This window comes from Acipenser ruthenus, chromosome 32 (genome assembly GCF_902713425.1).
Source record: "Acipenser ruthenus chromosome 32, fAciRut3.2 maternal haplotype, whole genome shotgun sequence".
NCBI lineage: Eukaryota > Metazoa > Chordata > Actinopteri > Acipenseriformes > Acipenseridae > Acipenser > Acipenser ruthenus.
Window position 1 is genome coordinate 10,360,722 of NC_081220.1, and position 17,524 is coordinate 10,378,245.

Genomic DNA, 17,524 nt, shown 5'->3' on the forward strand with positions numbered 1-17,524 from the left:
GTCTGTGATTGCAAATTAAAAAAAAATAATTTAATTAACTAAATTGCAAATATTTCGACTAGAGGTATGTTTTCAATTTCTTTCAAAAGTAGTCTCAGCTCGTTTATTCAGTCGCTTAGAAATCCACAATCTGTGTCCCGATGCAGCAGCACTGTGTGCTGTGGCTCCAGCTTGTTTGACGAGGCAGACGATGCAAAAATGCCAATACTTGCTTTTGTATCACGCGACAAACTTAAGGTATGCTTTAACGGCTTGGCTGTCTCGAGTTAGTTTGTATTGTTAATGTAACACCTCGTTGTTGCCCAGTCATTGTTTCATATGAAGTAGAGCTTGCCAGTTGGGGGCGACGGTCTGCTAAGAAAAGTTAAGACTATATTTGCAAGGATCATTTCTAGAATGAAACACGTTTTGAAGGGATTGGTCTCGGTATCCACCAGGAGGAGTGGCAGTGTTTTCTTCTGAGCACCGAGCTGACAATGAGTGTTGTTATCGGGAACCTACTCGCTGCAAGGAATGACCACTTCAATCTTCAGTCGGGGGTTGCTGAAGGAAGGGGACACATTTTGAGTGTGTATCTCATTCCGGTAGAAACATAGAAAAAAGAAACCATCAAGCCCACAATTGTTCAGTTGTTTAAATCAATAACCACATTTAAATTGATCATTGCTAATGTTAAAACAATTTATGAACACTTTAAATAGGGCTTGACTAATATAAAAATATAGCAATGTCTTTTGCACTACGCAGGACTAGATTGAGTTTAAAATAGACATTACATCTGAAAATAACTTGTGCTTACCCCCACTTACATGGAAGCTGTCAACCTTTGTATTCGTCCTCATAACGTGTTAGAAAATGTAAACAGCAGTTGGAGAATACCGAAGTCGATCATCCTAGCATGTTAAACGAGGGCATTTCTCATGTAAGCTACTTCCACTAATAGATCGTTTGTACTGTTCTCAATGGTCCGCATTCCAGCCCGAGACCACGATCCAGTGGCAGTCGGAGATGTTTTTCAAAGTAATGTATTATTTGAAATATTAAAACAATCTTTAGTTAAATAACACATGTTTCTACACAAAATATTTTTCAGTGACTTCGACAAGTAGCCAGTTTACAACAAAAATGCAATCTGTGTTAGGAACGCTATTTTAGTCCGATTTAAAATGGAAATTAAAATGGTATTGAGTGCTGACAAGAGTTTGTTATCAGCTGTTGATTTCCTTGAAACAATCTATAGTAAAATGAACATATTTATTCATTTAAAAAATAAGTAAAAGGGAACTGCAGAAGTGGGATTTGAACCAACGCCTCCATTCGGAGACCAGAACACACAATCGTCCTTGAGTCTGGCGCCTTAGCCCACTCGGCCATTCTGACAAGCGGCGTTTGCTATAGTAGAAAACCGCATTATTTCATTTCTGCACAGACTAGGGTTGTCTATTGTATCAAGGCCCGATTGGGTTTATTACGCACATACTAACTTGCTCCATGAATGATGTAATGACAAGTGTAAAAAAAGAAACAGATTGAAGCCAACCCACGAAAGTAAGATTCTTTATTTCAATATCGGTATAGCTTTAAAGGATGCACGCATTTTACAATAGCAATTGTTATATGACAATGACCAATAAGTAATTGTGTTGCAATACTTTATACAGTGTGAACAGAATCAGACATTGCTCCGTTGCCTCGAAGAAATATCTACAATTTGTATTTAAAAAGGACGCCCAACGTGGGGCTCGAACCCACGACCCTGAGATTAAGAGTCTCATGCTCTACCGACTGAGCTAGCCGGGCTGATGAGAGAAAGTTTATTTCTCTGAGGCGGGGTGAGAGAGGAAGTACCGACAGGTGCGTGGGACCTGAGATTCGGTGTGCTGCTGCTGTAGATGAGTGTTCTGGAGACGCGCTGTTTCTGTGTCTGCGGTGTTACAGCCGTGTGAGTATATTCCAAAAGTAAAGTGTTGGATAATTCGAGAGCTAGTCTGTTGAATAAAGCTCTGAGACGTGTGGTTAAATCCCGGTCTCATCAATTTTGTTTTGTTAGATTAAAAGTGTTCCAGCAGCAGGTAAATGTCCCCACACCTTTTGGTTGTGTTTACTTATGCTACACCGCTGCTAAACCTGAACGTTGCTGCTAATTATATTAACTAAACTTGTATTGTTGTTGAATTGCTCTAATATAGTTAAACCTGTAATGTTGCAGCTAACGTTCCCTAATACTGTTAAAACTTGTGTGTATTAACAATCTGGCTTTTGTTGTTGAACCCTTGCTGGGAAGAGCTGTTTCCAATCACCTAGCACTCTTAAAGAGAAGTGTAATCGCTGCTATATGTTGGTCTAATACCCCATGCTTTTAAAATATGGCTATTGGCTGGCTTTATTCAATTTCCCCCTCCTTGTTTCTAGTCCATCGCCTTAACCACTCGGCCACGACTACATGCTTGCACGAGTATTTGTGAAAATATCCAAAAGAAGTAAACGAAACCAGTAGTAATGCTGTAGATGGCAGTATAGGCTAACTAATGAACCGAAGTCAAATGCCTTTGTTGAAACTGTCAGATTTGTAGAAGGCAAGCACACGTGGGAAATGTAAATACAATATAATTTTTGTTAACGTTCATAATAATGAATACATCTTTATTTCAAAATACGTAGCTATTTAACTGATCTTTTCAAAAAACACCCCCATCCACAAAAACAAAGTAGTTATTCATTTGAACTGAAAAATTGACTTGCTTCATGGCTGTTGCCAGAGCACTCGAGCACGTTCTGGCTAGCGTGAGCGGACTTAGCAGATAACAAGATCTACAAAATATTTCATGCTAATAAAACATACCATAATTATGTTCGTTTTTATTATACATGGCGACTTACAGAGACTAGGGTGTGTGAACTATGCATCAGCTGCAGAGTCACTTACAGTTACATCTCACCCGAAAACGGAGCACAAGAAAGTTAAGTGACTTGCTCAGGGTCACACAATGAGTCAGTGGCTGAGGTGGGATTTGTACAGGGGGACCTCCTGGTTACAAGCCCTTTATCTTTAACCACTGGACCACGCAGCCTCCTATAACAAAATCACACCTCAGATTTGACTCGAACCCACAATTCCTGGCTTAGGAGGCCAGTGCCTTAGCCATTAGGCCACAAGGGCTGACACGCATCACACATTTGGTAGTACTAAAGAAAGTGGGAACAATAGTATCGTGGTTTAATACATCAAATCCAAGCCATCATTGGTGTTCAAACACAGCAGAGTGTTACATTGGGAAAGGGCCGTACTTGTCAGTACGTATTTGACATTCATGTGGGAAGATTTAAGATTGTGAAGAAGTTTAAATATGCTGCGTATTTGCGCATTGGGAACCTTACATAATTAGGTTTCTGATTAATGCCACTTCTTACGGACAGTAATCAAGGTGACGATACAAGACCAGAGCCAATAAAGCAGTTATTTTCCTGTGTGCTTGTTCAGAATATGCGTGAATCGTGAAAACGTCTTGCTAATATGTGAACAAAGCCAGCATTCACTTTATTGATCACCATGTGGATTAACCGCTATTGGAACACAGATTATTGTGTTAAAGATGTTAATAGACTTTTAATGTACACGTTTTAGAGCTAAACGTTTGTTGAGACAGTTCAAGCGCTGTAGCAGTGTTTAACTATTTCCTGGATGTTTGCCTTTTGGTCTTACTCTGGAAAAAGTAATAATAATAATAAAAAGTAGGCAAAACCATTTTTTGAGAAACCGCATTTGGGAGAAAAACTAAGAGTTTTTCTTTAACTGATCTTTTCAAAACACCCATACACAAAAGCCTTATTTCTACTGAAAAACTAACGTGCTTCATGGCTGCTGCTACAGCACTCGGGCACGTTGTGCCTAGCGTTAGTGACATAGGAGATAAGAAGACCTACAAAATATCACACGGTGCAGTTTTTCAGTCCGGGGATTATTACAAATTAGCAGACTGTGCATTAAAATACACATGCATGGTGGGCGTCTCTGTTACAAAGAATTGTCACACTTTGTATTTATCTCCATAATGCGCCGGGACAAAATACGCAGATACTTTAAAATTATTTGGAGAATGCGGGCATCGATCCCGCTACTTCTCGCATGCTAAGCGAGCGCTCTACCATTTGAGCTAATTCCCCTTTAATGGTGCCAGGGATTCTCATAGGCTTCATCGCAGCTTGATACGAGCAAATCAGATTGTCAGTTGTTTTTTTATTTTTATTTTGGCAATGTAGTCTGTGATTGCAAATTAAAAAAAAATAATTTAATTAACTAAATTGCAAATATTTCGACTAGAGGTATGTTTTCAATTTCTTTCAAAAGTAGTCTCAGCTCGTTTATTCAGTCGCTTAGAAATCCACAATCTGTGTCCCGATGCAGCAGCACTGTGTGCTGTGGCTCCAGCTTGTTTGACGAGGCAGACGATGCAAAAATGCCAATACTTGCTTTTGTATCACGCGACAAACTTAAGGTATGCTTTAACGGCTTGGCTGTCTCGAGTTAGTTTGTATTGTTAATGTAACACCTCGTTGTTGCCCAGTCATTGTTTCATATGAAGTAGAGCTTGCCAGTTGGGGGCGACGGTCTGCTAAGAAAAGTTAAGACTATATTTGCAAGGATCATTTCTAGAATGAAACACGTTTTGAAGGGATTGGTCTCGGTATCCACCAGGAGGAGTGGCAGTGTTTTCTTCTGAGCACCGAGCTGACAATGAGTGTTGTTATCGGGAACCTACTCGCTGCAAGGAATGACCACTTCAATCTTCAGTCGGGGGTTGCTGAAGGAAGGGGACACATTTTGAGTGTGTATCTCATTCCGGTAGAAACATAGAAAAAAGAAACCATCAAGCCCACAATTGTTCAGTTGTTTAAATCAATAACCACATTTAAATTGATCATTGCTAATGTTAAAACAATTTATGAACACTTTAAATAGGGCTTGACTAATATAAAAATATAGCAATGTCTTTTGCACTACGCAGGACTAGATTGAGTTTAAAATAGACATTACATCTGAAAATAACTTGTGCTTACCCCCACTTACATGGAAGCTGTCAACCTTTGTATTCGTCCTCATAACGTGTTAGAAAATGTAAACAGCAGTTGGAGAATACCGAAGTCGATCATCCTAGCATGTTAAACGAGGGCATTTCTCATGTAAGCTACTTCCACTAATAGATCGTTTGTACTGTTCTCAATGGTCCGCATTCCAGCCCGAGACCACGATCCAGTGGCAGTCGGAGATGTTTTTCAAAGTAATGTATTATTTGAAATATTAAAACAATCTTTAGTTAAATAACACATGTTTCTACACAAAATATTTTTCAGTGACTTCGACAAGTAGCCAGTTTACAACAAAAATGCAATCTGTGTTAGGAACGCTATTTTAGTCCGATTTAAAATGGAAATTAAAATGGTATTGAGTGCTGACAAGAGTTTGTTATCAGCTGTTGATTTCCTTGAAACAATCTATAGTAAAATGAACATATTTATTCATTTAAAAAATAAGTAAAAGGGAACTGCAGAAGTGGGATTTGAACCAACGCCTCCATTCGGAGACCAGAACACACAATCGTCCTTGAGTCTGGCGCCTTAGCCCACTCGGCCATTCTGACAAGCGGCGTTTGCTATAGTAGAAAACCGCATTATTTCATTTCTGCACAGACTAGGGTTGTCTATTGTATCAAGGCCCGATTGGGTTTATTACGCACATACTAACTTGCTCCATGAATGATGTAATGACAAGTGTAAAAAAAGAAACAGATTGAAGCCAACCCACGAAAGTAAGATTCTTTATTTCAATATCGGTATAGCTTTAAAGGATGCACGCATTTTACAATAGCAATTGTTATATGACAATGACCAATAAGTAATTGTGTTGCAATACTTTATACAGTGTGAACAGAATCAGACATTGCTCCGTTGCCTCGAAGAAATATCTACAATTTGTATTTAAAAAGGACGCCCAACGTGGGGCTCGAACCCACGACCCTGAGATTAAGAGTCTCATGCTCTACCGACTGAGCTAGCCGGGCTGATGGGAGAAAGTTTATTTCTCTGAGGCGGGGTGAGAGAGGAAGTACCGACAGGTGCGTGGGACCTGAGATTCGGTGTGCTGCTGCTGTAGATGAGTGTTCTGGAGACGCGCTGTTTCTGTGTCTGCGGTGTTACAGCCGTGTGAGTATATTCCAAAAGTAAAGTGTTGGATAATTCGAGAGCTAGTCTGTTGAATAAAGCTCTGAGACGTGTGGTTAAATCCCGGTCTCATCAATTTTGTTTTGTTAGATTAAAAGTGTTCCAGCAGCAGGTAAATGTCCCCACACCTTTTGGTTGTGTTTACTTATGCTACACCGCTGCTAAACCTGAACGTTGCTGCTAATTATATTAACTAAACTTGTATTGTTGTTGAATTGCTCTAATATAGTTAAACCTGTAATGTTGCAGCTAACGTTCCCTAATACTGTTAAAACTTGTGTGTATTAACAATCTGGCTTTTGTTGTTGAACCCTTGCTGGGAAGAGCTGTTTCCAATCACCTAGCACTCTTAAAGAGAAGTGTAATCGCTGCTATATGTTGGTCTAATACCCCATGCTTTTAAAATATGGCTATTGGCTGGCTTTATTCAATTTCCCCCTCCTTGTTTCTAGTCCATCGCCTTAACCACTCGGCCACGACTACATGCTTGCACGAGTATTTGTGAAAATATCCAAAAGAAGTAAACGAAACCAGTAGTAATGCTGTAGATGGCAGTATAGGCTAACTAATGAACCGAAGTCAAATGCCTTTGTTGAAACTGTCAGATTTGTAGAAGGCAAGCACACGTGGGAAATGTAAATACAATATAATTTTTGTTAACGTTCATAATAATGAATACATCTTTATTTCAAAATACGTAGCTATTTAACTGATCTTTTCAAAAAACACCCCCATCCACAAAAACAAAGTAGTTATTCATTTGAACTGAAAAATTGACTTGCTTCATGGCTGTTGCCAGAGCACTCGAGCACGTTCTGGCTAGCGTGAGCGGACTTAGCAGATAACAAGATCTACAAAATATTTCATGCTAATAAAACATACCATAATTATGTTCGTTTTTATTATACATGGCGACTTACAGAGACTAGGGTGTGTGAACTATGCATCAGCTGCAGAGTCACTTACAGTTACATCTCACCCGAAAACGGAGCACAAGAAAGTTAAGTGACTTGCTCAGGGTCACACAATGAGTCAGTGGCTGAGGTGGGATTTGTACAGGGGGACCTCCTGGTTACAAGCCCTTTATCTTTAACCACTGGACCACGCAGCCTCCTATAACAAAATCACACCTCAGATTTGACTCGAACCCACAATTCCTGGCTTAGGAGGCCAGTGCCTTAGCCATTAGGCCACAAGGGCTGACACGCATCACACATTTGGTAGTACTAAAGAAAGTGGGAACAATAGTATCGTGGTTTAATACATCAAATCCAAGCCATCATTGGTGTTCAAACACAGCAGAGTGTTACATTGGGAAAGGGCCGTACTTGTCAGTACGTATTTGACATTCATGTGGGAAGATTTAAGATTGTGAAGAAGTTTAAATATGCTGCGTATTTGCGCATTGGGAACCTTACATAATTAGGTTTCTGATTAATGCCACTTCTTACGGACAGTAATCAAGGTGACGATACAAGACCAGAGCCAATAAAGCAGTTATTTTCCTGTGTGCTTGTTCAGAATATGCGTGAATCGTGAAAACGTCTTGCTAATATGTGAACAAAGCCAGCATTCACTTTATTGATCACCATGTGGATTAACCGCTATTGGAACACAGATTATTGTGTTAAAGATGTTAATAGACTTTTAATGTACACGTTTTAGAGCTAAACGTTTGTTGAGACAGTTCAAGCGCTGTAGCAGTGTTTAACTATTTCCTGGATGTTTGCCTTTTGGTCTTACTCTGGAAAAAGTAATAATAATAATAAAAAGTAGGCAAAACCATTTTTTGAGAAACCGCATTTGGGAGAAAAACTAACAGTTTGGAAACACATTTGCAAAGGCATTGGATTCTATTGTGGTGTTTCCGAACTGTTGAACGTTTCTCATTACATGCAGGTTTACTGGCTTGACAAAAAGGCGATTGACGAAAAGAATGCTGTCTCGATAGGAAACGCGCGTCAAGCTGAAATAGCTCAGTTGGGAGAGCGTTAGACTGTAACGGTCCCTGCTTCGATACCGGGTTTTTCTAAACAGCACGACTAGGGTTATTTTTTCTTAATTAATTTTTTGAATTAAAAAAACAGCACATTTTTTCTTTAGTGTAATTGGAGGAAATAAAACGTATTACAGTGCCATTTTCTAATGCGATAAAGAAATGCAAAAAGCATCATCTCTGCGTGGGCTTGAAACACCAAAATTACGATTAACAGCCGAACGTGCTAACCGATTATGGTGTTTTATTAGATAACACCCTGGGAGCTCGACAGAGCAGTGTGTATGCATACAGCTAAAATGGAAACCAAATATATACGATTCAAATGGGAATCGTATTCAGATTTTAAGTACACATTTGATAGACTTCACAGTGCAAAGGAGGAAGACAGACAATGCAAATGAGGCAACTGGCTCCTACTTTTTAAATCATACGAGAAACTTGAACCCAATTAAGCTTTTAACCACCTGCAGTTTGGAATGAGTTTGAAATGTTGTTGTAACACCTCACTGGGCAACAGCAATTGCATTATATGAAAGCTCCTGTTTATTTGTCAGCGGCACAGCTACCGGTGCCACTCAGAGTTGGAGGGAGAGGGTCGGCCACTTGCCCATAAAACAATACTTTCAGGGATCATTTCTATAGTGATTTGCCAGCGAAATGCGTTCATAAATTGTTTGGACTCGCTATCCACGAGGAAGAGTGAGAGTGTTCGTTTTTGAGCGTGGAGACAGCGAGTGTTGTTTTTTGGCCAACTGCTCCCTGTTATTGATGACCGCTCCAGTGTTCCTTAGGGGGCTGGAGGAAGCGGACACGTTCTGAGTGGGTATCTTACCAAAAGGTACGCAAGACGACCTACAGTTGCAAAGCACTGCTGCTTTTTCGATGATTGATTAAAACTATCAATCTGACTGAAAACACATATCACATTAATTGTGATCGGTTTGATACCAATAGGCTTACATGACAGGTATTGTGTATAGACAATGTCATATACATAGAAATGAACACGGACAGTGTTTTTTTAAGGGCTGACTCATTTTAATGTTCGAGAGATCTAGGTGTACTGGACAAATATACTGGATTTTTTTCCATGTCGTAATTGTGCCGCCTGTGATAATGCGTTTGAAACTAGAGATAATGTGAGATAATGTCTGTTACTGGCGGATAGTTTACAAATGTACTCAATTATGTTACAACTTTTGTGTCTACGAAACATATCTGTAACATTTATGTAATGCCTGTGTGTTTTTTTTTTCATGAAGTTAATTTGCTAACAGACTGTTCTGATTTGTTTCTAACCGTGAAGCGATCGCTCTGTTTGCCGTATATTTTCTGTCTGTAAGAGGAGTGTCCTTGTGATCCCATATAGAATGCGACGAAACAGGTCGCCCTCCTTAATATAAACAGAAAAAGAATAAGTTCACGCACACACCAGGTGATTTACTGTAGCGTCAGACATTGGAGGTTCAGCAGTGTACTGCAGTGTTGTGCAAAGTCGTCGGTGTAAGTCAGGATGGCCGAGCGGTCTAAGGCGCTGCGTTCAGGTCGCAGTCTCTCTGGAGGCGTGGGTTCGAATCCCACTTCTGACAAATCTGTTTGTTTATTTATTTCTTAAAACGTCCATCGAATGCTTGGTAATTTGATTTGTTTTTCTTGTTAGTATTCAAATCACAAGGTCGTTAAATGAGAGAAAGTCACCGCAAGCCTGCACCTCACCACATCCTTCACACTGTTAAACTGCCTCATTATGACGAGGCCTCTAATTATGCCTTTCCAATACTTTGAATGTGTTATTGTTCAGTTTAACATGAGAACATCTTGGTAGAACAATCATAATGTCCGCAGGACTTATTTTCCTCGGGTTCTAGTATCAAGTTTTGAGTGTGTGGCCGGTTAGCTCAGTTGGTTAGAGCGTGGTGCTAATAACGCCAAGGTTGCGGGTTTGATCCCCGTACGGGCCATGGCTTTTCTTCTTTAAAGAAACCACAGCATTTGTAATGGTGCCAAAATGAACAATCTTTAACAAAATGAACTGAAGCGATATGAAGTACAACCAGTAATATTTCAGACTTCCTGTGCTTTAAACATGTATTAACAATGAACACATACAATCAATTAAAAACAAAGCTTACGTAGTCGGCAGGATTCCAACCTGCGCGGGGAAACCCTAATGGATTTCAAGTCCATCGCCTTAACCACTCGGCCACGACTACATGCTCGCACGGTTAGTTGTGAAAATATCCAAAAGAAGTAAACGGCTCCCGCAGTAATGCTATAGATGGCAGTATAGGCTAACTAATGAACCCAAGTCAAATGCCTTTGTTGAAACTCTGTCAGATTTGTACAAGGCAAGCACACATGGGAAAAGTAAATACAATATACTTTCTGTTAACGTTCATAATAATGAATACATCTTTATTTCAAAATACGTAGCTATTTAATCCTAACAGAAACCATAGGCTTCCCAGCCATCAGCTTGGAAGCAGAATGGAGATCAAATCGGACGAATAACGAGTGCAAAATGGAATGTGGAAATCAATGTAAAGGCAGTTTAAATAAGAGCAGCTGCAATACATTAAATAGAGTTATATTTAAGAGCAAGCAGTAACTGCAGTAGAGTATTTAATTATGGATGGACCAAACTTGCAGGTCGCCACTGTCACATTTTCCAGGAAATCACGGCTAATACTGAGAAAGAAAACAGATGATAACCTAACAGAAAACTAGTGAAAAACACTGCACTGGTTAACTGAACGGGTCAAACGTAGCCTACTGAATTGCTGAATTGTTGGGGGGAGCGTGGCGCATCCAGCTGAGGCGCTTCATCTGAAATGCAGGGTGTGCCCTATAGCCTGGAGATCGCTGGTTCCAATCCAGACTATGCCATCGCCGACAGGAACGCCGAGGGGGCGACGCACAGTTGGCAGAGTGCAACCCGGGTTGGGAGGGTTTAGGTCAGCTTGGTAATCATTGTCTCAACAAGCTCCAGCAACTCCTGTGGCGACCGGTCTCCTGCGAGTTGTGGGCGGAACTGCGTTTCCTCCAACACCGCTACAGCCAGGTGCGGCTGGCTTTGCTGTTGCAGTGTGACAAGAGGAGGGTGGCTGACGGCATTTGTTTCAGAGGATGCGCATGATGAGTCTTCGTTCTCCCGAGTCGATACGGGAAGCTGCAGCAGCGCCATAAAAAAAACAATTGGATATTCCAAATTGGGAGATTTTTTTAAAATATTTCAAAAAAATAAATTAAATAGTTAAGCTTCAAAAAATCTATTTTTGACTGAGCGAGTTAAGTGTGAACGGTATCCTGACAACACAACACGTTGAAAACACAGAAAAGACGCTGAGAAAAAAAAAAGTTTTCTATTTCCTGTTTAATTAAGAAAATACAATAAAAAAAAGATTATTCTCTTATTTGTCTTCCTGCCATATCCCCTCTTTTTTGGTCAAATATTGAATATATTCGTATTCAAATTCAAACGACTGTTCTTTGTTCCCATGATGCATCAGTGATGGGCTGGGTTTTAGTGATCGCGATAATTTCTGATATTTTACAGTGGCTGGACTTTATAATAATAAAAAAATGAAAAAGGGTAACGAGCGACAAATGCATTAATTTCTGTCAATTTGTTCTATTTTATTGGGTTATAATTTTACAAATTTAAAAGACATTCATTAAGAAAAGATTTAATAATTTAATAAAACTAATTTAATAACCTTTAAGAATTAAGTTTTTATTGACAGAAATATATTTGATGTATGTGTGTTTGGCATGAAATCAAATAAAGTCCCATTGGATTTTGCTTGGAAAGAGGAAACACAAAAGGTGTTTTTGTATACATAAAAATACAACACAATACAACACAGAATGTTTTCTTTTTTGTTAAAATAATGACAAAAGTTAAAATATTTTTTCGTTTTTTTTTCTGTTTGTTGTTGGGCTGCCATCTTGGTAAGAGCTTGTCAATTGTCGCATGTGAACACATTCCCTACCAAAATGTCCAGTACAGTACAGTACAGTGCGGTTAGATTAGACTGGACTGTATTGAATTAGCTGGCTCTCAGATCACCAGTACAGTACCGTGCTGTTAGATTAGACTGGACTGTATTGAATTAGCTGGCTCTCAGATCCCCAGTACAGTACCGTGCTATTAAATTAGACTGGACTGTATTGAATTAGCTGGCTCTCAGATCTCCAGTACAGTACAGTGCTGTTAGATTAGACTGGACTGTATTGAATAAGATGGCTCTCAGATCCCCAGTACAGTACCGTGCTGTTAGATTAGACTGGACTGTATTGAATTAGCTGGCTCTCAGATCACCAGTACAGTACCGTGCTGTTAGATTAGACTGGACTGTATTGAATTAGCTGGCTCTCAGATCCCCAGTACAGTACCGTGCTGTTAGATTAGACTGGACTGTATTGAATTAGCTGTCTCTCAGATCCCCAGTACAGTACCGTGCTGTTAGATTAGACTGGACTGTATTGAATTAGCTGGCTCTCAGATCCCCAGTACAGTACAGTGCTGTTAGATTAGACTGGACTGTATTGAATTAGCTGGCTCTCATATCTCCAGTACAGTACCGTGCTGTTAGATTAGACTGGACTGTATTGAATTAGCTGGCTCTCAGATCCCCAGTACAGTACAGTGCTGTTTTTAAAATCCATAAAATGTTGTAAATCTTAAATTCCTGAGATCTAACACTTATGAAAATGAATGAACAAAATAAACAAATAAAAATACATAAATTAAAAAAATCAATACACAACTTTATAAACAAATTCCTAAAATTACACAAATTCAGTCAATCCAACACCTTTAAAAAAAAGAAAAAAGTACAAAGTAACACGGAACAGTCCATTATAGTTAGTATAGGGGGTGATTGGTCTAAGGCTATTGTGCATATTATTATTATTATTATTATTATTATTATTATTATTATTATTATAGTATTATTACTAGTCCAAACTCCCTCACCCCTCTCTTTGACTGCACCTAAATGGACCAGTCCCTTAAAAAAAAAAGTCATTTTCCACTGAAATTAAATAAAATACACACAATTTCAAACTAAAAAGAAAACAGTTTCAAATTGTAACACCTGAAACACATTTCGTGTATATATATATATATATATATATATATATATATATATATATATATATATATATATATATATATATAGGGAATTTCGTAGCAATTAAGAAAGTCAAAGAGAGAGAGAGACATCACTGGGAAAAAATGGCAAAACACTTTAAAAGAAGTGTAATTTGTAATTCATTATGAACAGAGCTGCACAAAGCAGGTCTATAGGAAACACAACACTGCTGAGCTGCACAGAGCAGGTCTATAGGAAACTCAACACTGCAGAGCTGCACATAGCAGGTCTATAGGAAATTCAACACTGCAGAGCTGCACAGAGCAGGTCTATAGGAAACTCAACACTGCAGAGCTGCACAGAGCAGGTCTATAGGAAACTCAACACTGCAGAGCTGTACAGAGCAGGTCTATAGGAAACTCAACACTGCAGAGCTGCACAGAGCAGGTCTATAGGAAACTCAACACTGCAGAGCTGTACAGAGCAGGTCTATAGGAAACTCAACACTGCAGAGCTGCACAGAGCAGGTCTGTAGGAAACTCAACACTGCAGAGCTGCACAGAGCAGGTCTATAGGAAACTCAACACTGCAGAGCTGCACAGAGCAGGTCTATAGGAAACTCAACACTGCAGAGCTGCACAGAGCAGGTCTATAGGAAACTCAACACTGCAGAGCTGCACAGAGCAGGTCTATAGGAAACTCAACACTGCAGAGCTGTACAGAGCAGGTTAAAAGGAAAGAGAGATCAACACTGCAGCGCTGTACAGAGCGAGTATATAGGAAAGACAACATTTCATTTTTTTATATAACTTTTTAGATTAGTTCCTTTTAAAACAGTGCTTTCCCTGAGTCTCTCTCAAACACTTTCAATGAGACTCCCTATCGCACAGCAGTTTCAATGAGACTCCCTATCACACAGCAGTTTCAATAAGACTCATCCTATTTCACAGCAATTTCAATGAGACTCCCTATTGCACAGCAGTTTCAATAAGACTCCCTGTCACACAGCAATTTCAATGAGACTCCCTATTGCACAGCAGTTTCAATAAGACTCCCTATTGCACAGCAGTTTCAATAAGACTCCCTGTCACACAGCAGTTTCAATAAGACTCCCTGTCACACAGCAGATTCAATAAGACTCATTATCGCACAGCAGTTTCAATGAGACTCCCTATTGCACAGCAATTTCAGTAAGACTCCCTATCACACAACAGTTTCAATGAGACTCCCTATCACACAGCAGTTTCAATAAGACTCCCTATTGCACAGCAGTTTCAATAAGACTCCCTATCACACAACACTTTCAATGAGACTCCCTATTACACAGTAGTTTCAATAAGACTCCCTATTGCACAGCAGTTTCAATAAGACTCCCTATCACACAGCAGTTTCAATGAGACTCCCTATCACACAGCAGTTTCAATAAGACTCCCTATTGCACAGCAGTTTTAATAGGACTCATTATCGCACAGCAGTTTCAATAAGACTCATTATCGCACAGCAGTTTCAGAGCAGAGCTGGTCTATAGGAAACTCAACACTGCAGAGCAGTAATTGAATCGTAATATCTTTTCAATATAGACTTTAAGGGGAAATTCACAAATGCTCTTCACATGGTTTCAGGAAAAAGAAAGTGAAGGGTGAGAGAGAGGGAGAGGGTGAGAGTGAGGGAGAGAGAGAGGAGAAAGAGGGACGCGTCTGGACAAACGCCTCTGGATTTCCCGTTTGCTTCTTTCAAACAATCCAACTTGTAACAACGAATAGTGGAGTCTTCGTTTTTATATTTCTCCCAGTAGTCTTGCTCTTTAACTTTCGTCAATGTGGACTCAGCTTCGTAACTTTTGGTTTGACTTTTATCTGGACTGATGTAACTGTTGTCTTGCTGTTGTCCTTTCTTTCCATCCAAGCCTTTAGATTTGTCCGAATTCCCCCTGCTTGCCTTGCCCGATTTGGGGAACCACCATCTCGTTCTGGTGCTGAAGGTGTAAGTGACGCGGGCTCTCGGATAGTAAGGCATCATGGGGCAAGGAGCGAAATCGATTTCTCTCAAGAACCTCAAATCTAGACCTTTCCTCTCCTCGGGACCGGCGCAGAGGAGCTCGGAGCTGGAGATCCAGACCTGACGGAACCATTCCCAGAGAGGGCGGGCCTGGCAGGAGCAGCTCCAGGGGTTTCCGTTGAGTCTGAGGAACTGCAGGGACGAGAGATCGGAGAGGGCCGAAGCAGGGAGGTCTGTTAGGGCGTTGTTGAAGAGGAAGAGGGTGGTGAGGTGACCCAGGTCCCTGAAGGCTTTGCGGTTGACCTGTCGCACTCGGTTCTCGTGGAGGAAGAGCCTGTCCAGGTTGACCAGCCCTCTGAAGACATTTTCGGACAGGACTCGGATTCGGTTGCCGTGGAGGAAGAGGTGAGTGAGATTCACCAGGTCTGAGAAGAGATTGTCCTGAGAGGGAGAGAGAGAGGGAGGGGGAAGGGGAGGGACAGAGATTGATATTTGGCATATGAAAATTCAGTACTACCAAAAAGTTGTATGTTAAATTATGAAATTAAAATTATTTGTGTTATAGCTCTCCTGTATGTATCTGCCTCCTGACGTCCCTCCCACCCCCCAGGAGCAGGATTGAGACACACTGTATTAGATAGGATAGAGGGAGCTCTCCAGAAGCAGGATTGAGACACACTGTATTAGATAGGATAGAGGGAGCTCTCCAGGAGCAGGGTTGAGACACACTGTATTAGATAGGATGGGGGGGATGGTGGGGGGCTCAAGGAGCAGGGTTGGAGACACACTGTATTAGATCGGATGGGGGGGGGGCTCCAGGAGCAGGGTTGGAGGTGCACTGTATTAGATAGGAGGTCTCTCTCTCTCTCTCTCTCTCACCTGGATGTGTTGCAGCAGGTTGTCCTGCAGGTAAAGGAACTGCAGGCTGTAGAGTTTTTTGAAGATGTTTCCGGGCAGGGTCCCCAGCTGGCAGCGGTATATGTGCAGGCTCTGCAGCTTGTCCAGCCCCCGGAAGGAGTCAGGATGGAGGGTGCGCAGGGAGGGGTTATCCCCCAGGTCCAGCTCCTCCAGATCTCGCATGTTGCTGAAGGAATCGGGTTTGATGGTGCTGATGTTGTTGGAGTAGAGCCACAGGACCTGATGAGAGGGAGAGAGAGAGGTGGGGGAGGGAGAGGAAGATCATTTTCAAGCTCAATTTCGAGTTACAGTCAAACCTGTATTAAGAGACCTGCACTCAAGGGACAGTCAAATAGTGTCTCTTAAAAGAGGGACCCTCCCATACATTTTCTATTTGTCTCCGACATCCTACCTTCCTGTAATTATATATGTATGTTTAAAAAACTCTGTAAAAGACTACATATATGAACAAAATAAGTACTGGAATTGAATTACATTTAGATTATTTTGTGGGCTTGCACGTTGTTGTTTCGGAGGACAAAAGCCTGTGTGCGTTTGTCTATCTCCAGCCTCTCCCAGCCGAGAAGGAGTCACTGCGGGGGAGATCGCAGCAGCAGCAGCAGCAGTGGTGAGGCAGACATAGTCTTAAAAACAATTTATAAATTGGGGGAGAAAAGGGGGTTACAAATAAATGTGAAGTGTGAACAGGGCAAGACGGTACCTGTGTCTGGAAGCCGAAGGACTGCGCCCGCAGCTCTGTGATGCGGTTGTTTTGGAGGAACACTCTCTGGCTGTCGTAGGGAATGCCAGCCGGCACCGCTGAGAAGTTCTGAGACTGGCAGCTGACCGTCATCGGGGAGGGGTAACAGACACACAGCCTGGGGCAGGAATAGGCAGGGCTAGGGGAGCAGACTGCCAGCCAGAGCAACAGCCAGACAGACACCGAGCCTGCGTGGGGAGAGAGAGGAAAGAGTGTGAGAGAGGAAAAGGGAGGGGAGAGAGATAGACTGATAAACAGAATGACAGACAAGACAGAAAGGCAGATAAACCAATATACAGACAGATTTGAAGTCATGTCTCAATGAACATTTATTCAGTTGTCTGTCATAGATATCTCTAAGAGTGACCCCTGACCCCGAGTGACCCAATGATATAATGTTCTCAGCACATAACAGAACTGACTGGGCGAACAGTCACTCAGAGAGAGGCTCGGAAACTTTGGTGACATTTATAGAAGAACCCGAATACTCAGAAAAACAGGAACGCCTTCTATAATTCAGGAAAGACAATGAATAGAGGAGAACACTGTCAATGT

General features: G+C 41.0%; 1 protein-coding gene and 8 non-coding genes across 9 annotated transcripts; 5 read left to right on the forward strand and 4 right to left on the reverse strand.

Annotated features, from left to right (window-relative positions):
- The first annotated feature begins 366 nt into the window (after positions 1-366).
- LOC131703553 (small nucleolar RNA U3) lies at positions 367-572 on the forward strand. The gene has a single exon (XR_009309994.1). It is a non-coding gene; the product is annotated as a small nucleolar RNA U3 (small nucleolar RNA).
- Positions 573-1,727: 1,155 nt separating this feature from the next.
- trnak-cuu (transfer RNA lysine (anticodon CUU)) lies at positions 1,728-1,800 on the reverse strand. The gene has a single exon. It is a non-coding gene; the product is annotated as a tRNA-Lys (tRNA).
- A 2,825-nt stretch (positions 1,801-4,625) lies between these two features.
- Positions 4,626-4,831, forward strand: LOC131703554 (small nucleolar RNA U3). Its single transcript, XR_009309995.1, has one exon. It is a non-coding gene; the product is annotated as a small nucleolar RNA U3 (small nucleolar RNA).
- Positions 4,832-5,986: 1,155 nt separating this feature from the next.
- trnak-cuu (transfer RNA lysine (anticodon CUU)) lies at positions 5,987-6,059 on the reverse strand. Its single transcript has one exon. It is a non-coding gene; the product is annotated as a tRNA-Lys (tRNA).
- A 2,770-nt stretch (positions 6,060-8,829) lies between these two features.
- LOC131703324 (small nucleolar RNA U3) lies at positions 8,830-9,042 on the forward strand. Its single transcript, XR_009309789.1, has one exon. It is a non-coding gene; the product is annotated as a small nucleolar RNA U3 (small nucleolar RNA).
- A 683-nt stretch (positions 9,043-9,725) lies between these two features.
- Positions 9,726-9,807, forward strand: trnal-cag (transfer RNA leucine (anticodon CAG)). The gene has a single exon. It is a non-coding gene; the product is annotated as a tRNA-Leu (tRNA).
- A 298-nt stretch (positions 9,808-10,105) lies between these two features.
- trnai-aau (transfer RNA isoleucine (anticodon AAU)) lies at positions 10,106-10,179 on the forward strand. The gene has a single exon. It is a non-coding gene; the product is annotated as a tRNA-Ile (tRNA).
- A 170-nt stretch (positions 10,180-10,349) lies between these two features.
- Positions 10,350-10,431, reverse strand: trnas-uga (transfer RNA serine (anticodon UGA)). The gene has a single exon. It is a non-coding gene; the product is annotated as a tRNA-Ser (tRNA).
- A 4,394-nt stretch (positions 10,432-14,825) lies between these two features.
- Positions 14,826-17,155, reverse strand: LOC117395192 (reticulon-4 receptor-like 2; the record flags this gene model as incomplete). The annotated part of the gene is made up of 3 exons (XM_059006026.1): positions 14,826-15,753; positions 16,192-16,449; positions 16,931-17,155. Coding segments are annotated over 3 exons (1,314 nt in total), but the record flags the coding sequence as incomplete, so codon positions are not given.
- Positions 17,156-17,524: the final 369 nt, after the last annotated feature.